Below are 4,204 nucleotides of genomic sequence, written 5' to 3'. Positions count from 1 at the left end.
GAAATCAGTGTAGAAACACGTTAACAGTTAGTCAAGTGTTACAAACATACATAACTTCTCCTTAAGCCCTTTCTGTGTTTCTTAATTTTAGGTGCGATAAAACTATATTATTTTATCAGAAAAAATGGGGTTATTGATAAGAAATATGTAACAATAAAACTAAGCTAAAGTTTACAAAAATAGCAGTAGATGAATTCATACTAGTAAATGAAATCATAGGGAAACATACAGATTTGAGTTTATATAAATTACCACTTTGTTTTCCCAAACACCATGAACTAAGTTATTTACACGACAGCAAATCAAGATAAAGATTATAATGCATATAATGACATGATGTTAACAAATAAATTCACAAAATTGATAAGAAGAACTATAAGCATAAAAAATTTTAAAAGATGAATAATTTCCAAAAATTTACATCATTTGTTAATAATTTTGTAAAATTCTTAACCTCACTAGTAATAAAATAAATGAAAGCTAAAACAATGTTTTTGTAATCAAAGCAATGACATTAAACATAACTTTGAATGGTTTGAAGATTGGGACAGGATTGATATTTTTCCACCACTGAAACATTAGCTTACTATTTCTGCAGGGCACTTTTTCAGTTCTGGAAGGAAATTATGAAATTCCTCCTTATTGGAATTTCTCTAAAAATCATTTAAAATACTGCTCTTTCTATATAGTAGACACGCGGGACACTTCAGTTCCTGAAACACTACATTCTCCTTCCTGCCTGAACACCCACCCGAGCGCTGCTTTCCCGTCCCAAATCTCTCCTGCTCTGACCACCATACTCTTATGCAGTTTTCAGATTCCAAACTAACCTACCTCAACACCAGTGATTTCATCTCTACCCCCAAGATCAAGTCAGGTTATTTGCTTAGCATCCTCTAGTCTTTCTCTCCCCAAACCAAATATAATTAGATGATTGTTTGCTACTTATTTGTTTTTCTAATACAATACCCTATCCATTATACTGGGATATTGTTTAGTACTATATCTTCAGCATCTAACACAGTTAGTGTTCAACAATATTTATTAAACGAGTAAAGCCTCTATGCCTAGAGATTTTTCAGGCTCTAGGTATGAGACAATGCACTTTCACAAGCTGCTAAAATAAGTTAGTCAGTTCACATCCTCGGTTGGATATAAATATTCAGTTTAAAAATCAGCATTTGAAATATGTCTGTGAGTGCAAGTTTATGAGTGTGAATACACAAGCGGATGAAACTCTAGAGCAGAACAGTTCATCCTGCATACCGATTCCATCCTGGGTCAGTTTGTGTCCTTGTCGTAACTTGGTGACCATGTGGAGTCCTTGGGGTGTATTCTTCCAGCAGAATCTTTACCTAACCCTACTTGGCCCTTGATTTTGTTTCAAGTCAAACCAGTGGATTTGAAGGATATAAAACCTGATTTCATCTCTGACCCCCTTTCCCTCTTGTAGACTGAGCTGCTTTTCACAGAACCACATCTGCTGGTATGACCACTGTTACTACATCAAACACACACCCGTTTAAAAAGAAGACATTGGGATTTAAACAGTGGAAATAAAATAACCTTTTAAAGAATTAAAACTGAAAACTCAAAAGAAGCACCTTTGTCTCTGCCTCTCACTTCCACGTTCTAAATGTCAAGATTGCTCATCGCTTTATTTTTGCTTCTTTTCCTTCGGGTCTTCTCGGTGAAAGGCTGCCAGTGCTTTAGGGAAGTCGGGTAAGGCACAAAGGAAAGTCTGGTTTTAGATGCTTATTCCCACCACCAGCATCTTCACAGTGAGCCGTCTCCAAGCTGTTCCTCCCTCCAGGAGACGTGTGGAAAGAAGGTGCAGGGTAGGGAAGCTGACTGAGCCGCAGGATTTTGATGTGGGATTACAAGCTCCTCGAGGAATAAAATTTGCTCAGATGTCATCGAAATAATTAGGGAAGATTTTAGTGATGCTCTGGAACACAGTTAAAGTCGGTGCAGTAATGTGGTGCCAGTGGAACATCTTCAGGCGTTCCTTCACTCAGTTGTTCTCATAGAGCATCCTTTTCTCCCTATGCCTGTCTGTGCCGTTCTCAGAGGTTCCTCTCCCCACAGCATTTTAAACGCTGCAGGAACTTCAAGGATGCTTGTTTTAGCTTGCGGTTTCCTAGAATTAGGAGAAACGAATGACCCCAGGGATAGAGGACTGAGGTTGTCATGCCAAAAATCATCAGCCATTTCTTTTCTGGCACAATGAAACATGATATTTCTATGGCAATGCCTATAAAATTCAAGGTGAAGAGGATGATAAAAGATAGCAAAACTTTCATTGCTCTCACGTGCGCCTCTGAGCTGGGGTCTTGGACGCCTAGGGCATTCAATTGCATGTGCCGGTTGTGTCTCCAAAGGGAAATGATTAACAGGAAACATGTAACCAGGGACAGCGCAAAGAGGAAAATGACTCCCAGATTGAGCACAACTTGGTAAGTAAGGTATTCGCTTGTAGGGATCATGAAATGCGAGGTTCTGTTTCCATTTCTCACTTTATGGTCGTTAAGAATCTTCACAGTGTGTGGGAAACTAAGTAACCATGAAATAAGCAACAATCCTATCAGAAGGGAGAGTACTTTATTGATTCTACGTTTCAACCAGAGAAAAATGTAGTGGGAAAAATTGGCTATCCTCAGGAAATAGAAGATGTTGAGGCTGGTGGCAAACCAGACACTTGAGTGATTGATGATTATCCACAAATAAGACATATATTCAATTAGGCTCCCAGAGGAATATGTATGTGGAGAGAGTATTCTTATAAATCCATCAGTAATTATTATCCATATCAGAAAAATTCTTGAAGTAGCTAAGCCGATGAGAATCAAGCCAATAACAGAACATTTCTTGTTCTTAACACAGTCAGTGCAGTTTACAAGTCCAATAAATCCATTCCCTAAAGTCCCCAGTATTGATTCAACAACTGCTATGGAAATGAAGAGGCCTTCCACTACACTTAGCATACTTGCCCAGCTCTAATATTGTTTCTATTACCTGTATTTCAGATTACCTGCTGCAGGGTGAGGCATACACTGGCTGCTTGTTGGAAGAACGATTTTCTTTTCTTTCAGCATATAAAGATTTAAAATTACCCCACAAAGTCACTAAAAAAGAAAAAATAAAAGTGCCCCAGTTAATGCCCTTATATGGAATCAAAAATATCTGCACTGGGACCCCTCCACATATATATATAACTTAGTTACGCTACAGAATATGTGTCCAGCCTGAATGCCGACCTACGATTTGTTAACATGCAAATGAAAGTTTGTTTCATGGATTTTACCTGTCCCCCTGAGGCTATTTTGCATTCGTTAACCTGAATTGTGGAGTAGGAGTACCAAACACATATCTCTAAGAGACAAAACACAGCAGAAGCAAAGACTGGAATTCTTCATCTTTTTCAGTAGCAACATTAGCATCATCATTCATGCGTGTTCATTCAGGCAGGGCACACTTCAAATGAAAATGTAGACAGGACCATAGATGTGACTCAATCACATAGAAACACTGAAAATTTGGCACTTTGTGTTAAGGTAGGTACTAAAACCCATTTTGCTGTATTATTCAATGTATTTTACAGTTTGTATCTTATTTTTTTCAATTTAAGCTCAACTGGGTATGGAAAAGTTTTCAAATATTATCTCACAAAATTGTTGCTGTGTTTTTATACTCCCAGTCATTCCATGCATGGATGTAGGTTGATTACCCATTGAGAAAGGTTCTTAGAAATAGTCCCTTTATTTAGACTACTTCACTGTGATGACATCCATCCATCCATTTATTCTACAAATATTTCACTGAGTGTCTGAATATACCAAGCTCTCCTCTAGACACTGAGAAGATATGATGAATGTAATGGTACACAGAATCTCAAACCTTGTGTGATTCACTTAATTTACATTCAGATCTTCAGCCAGAAAAAAATCACAGAAATCAATATGTTGTTTGACAATTTAAATTTTAAAGCTTAAATTACACAAATCTAAATTTATTAAGACTTTATTATGTTCCCAGCACTGTACTAAACACTTTATGGTTATTTTCTCATTTCAACATCACAGCAGACCTTTAAAATATGCACTACTACTATCTTTATTTTTTAAAAGAATAAACTAATCTTTAGAAAAAAGAAATTTTCCAACTTACATTAACATGACTCCCATGAATAAAGTCACCCAATGGC

General features: G+C 37.0%; 1 protein-coding gene across 1 annotated transcript; it reads right to left on the bottom strand.

The window, feature by feature from the left end:
• Window positions 1-2,066: 2,066 nt before the first annotated feature.
• On the bottom strand, window positions 2,067-2,984 carry TAS2R10 (taste 2 receptor member 10). The gene has a single exon (XM_037033867.1). It carries the CDS (start codon window positions 2,982-2,984, stop codon window positions 2,067-2,069), a length of 918 nt encoding a protein of 305 aa, XP_036889762.1.
• Window positions 2,985-4,204: the final 1,220 nt, after the last annotated feature.

Source organism: Sturnira hondurensis, unplaced genomic scaffold, assembly GCF_014824575.4.
Source record: "Sturnira hondurensis isolate 20B ecotype Veracruz unplaced genomic scaffold, ASM1482457v3 Scaffold0021795, whole genome shotgun sequence".
Taxonomy (NCBI): Eukaryota; Metazoa; Chordata; class Mammalia; order Chiroptera; family Phyllostomidae; genus Sturnira; species Sturnira hondurensis.
Note: the sequence above shows the minus strand (reverse complement) of the source record. Positions and strands in the feature narration are given on the sequence as shown.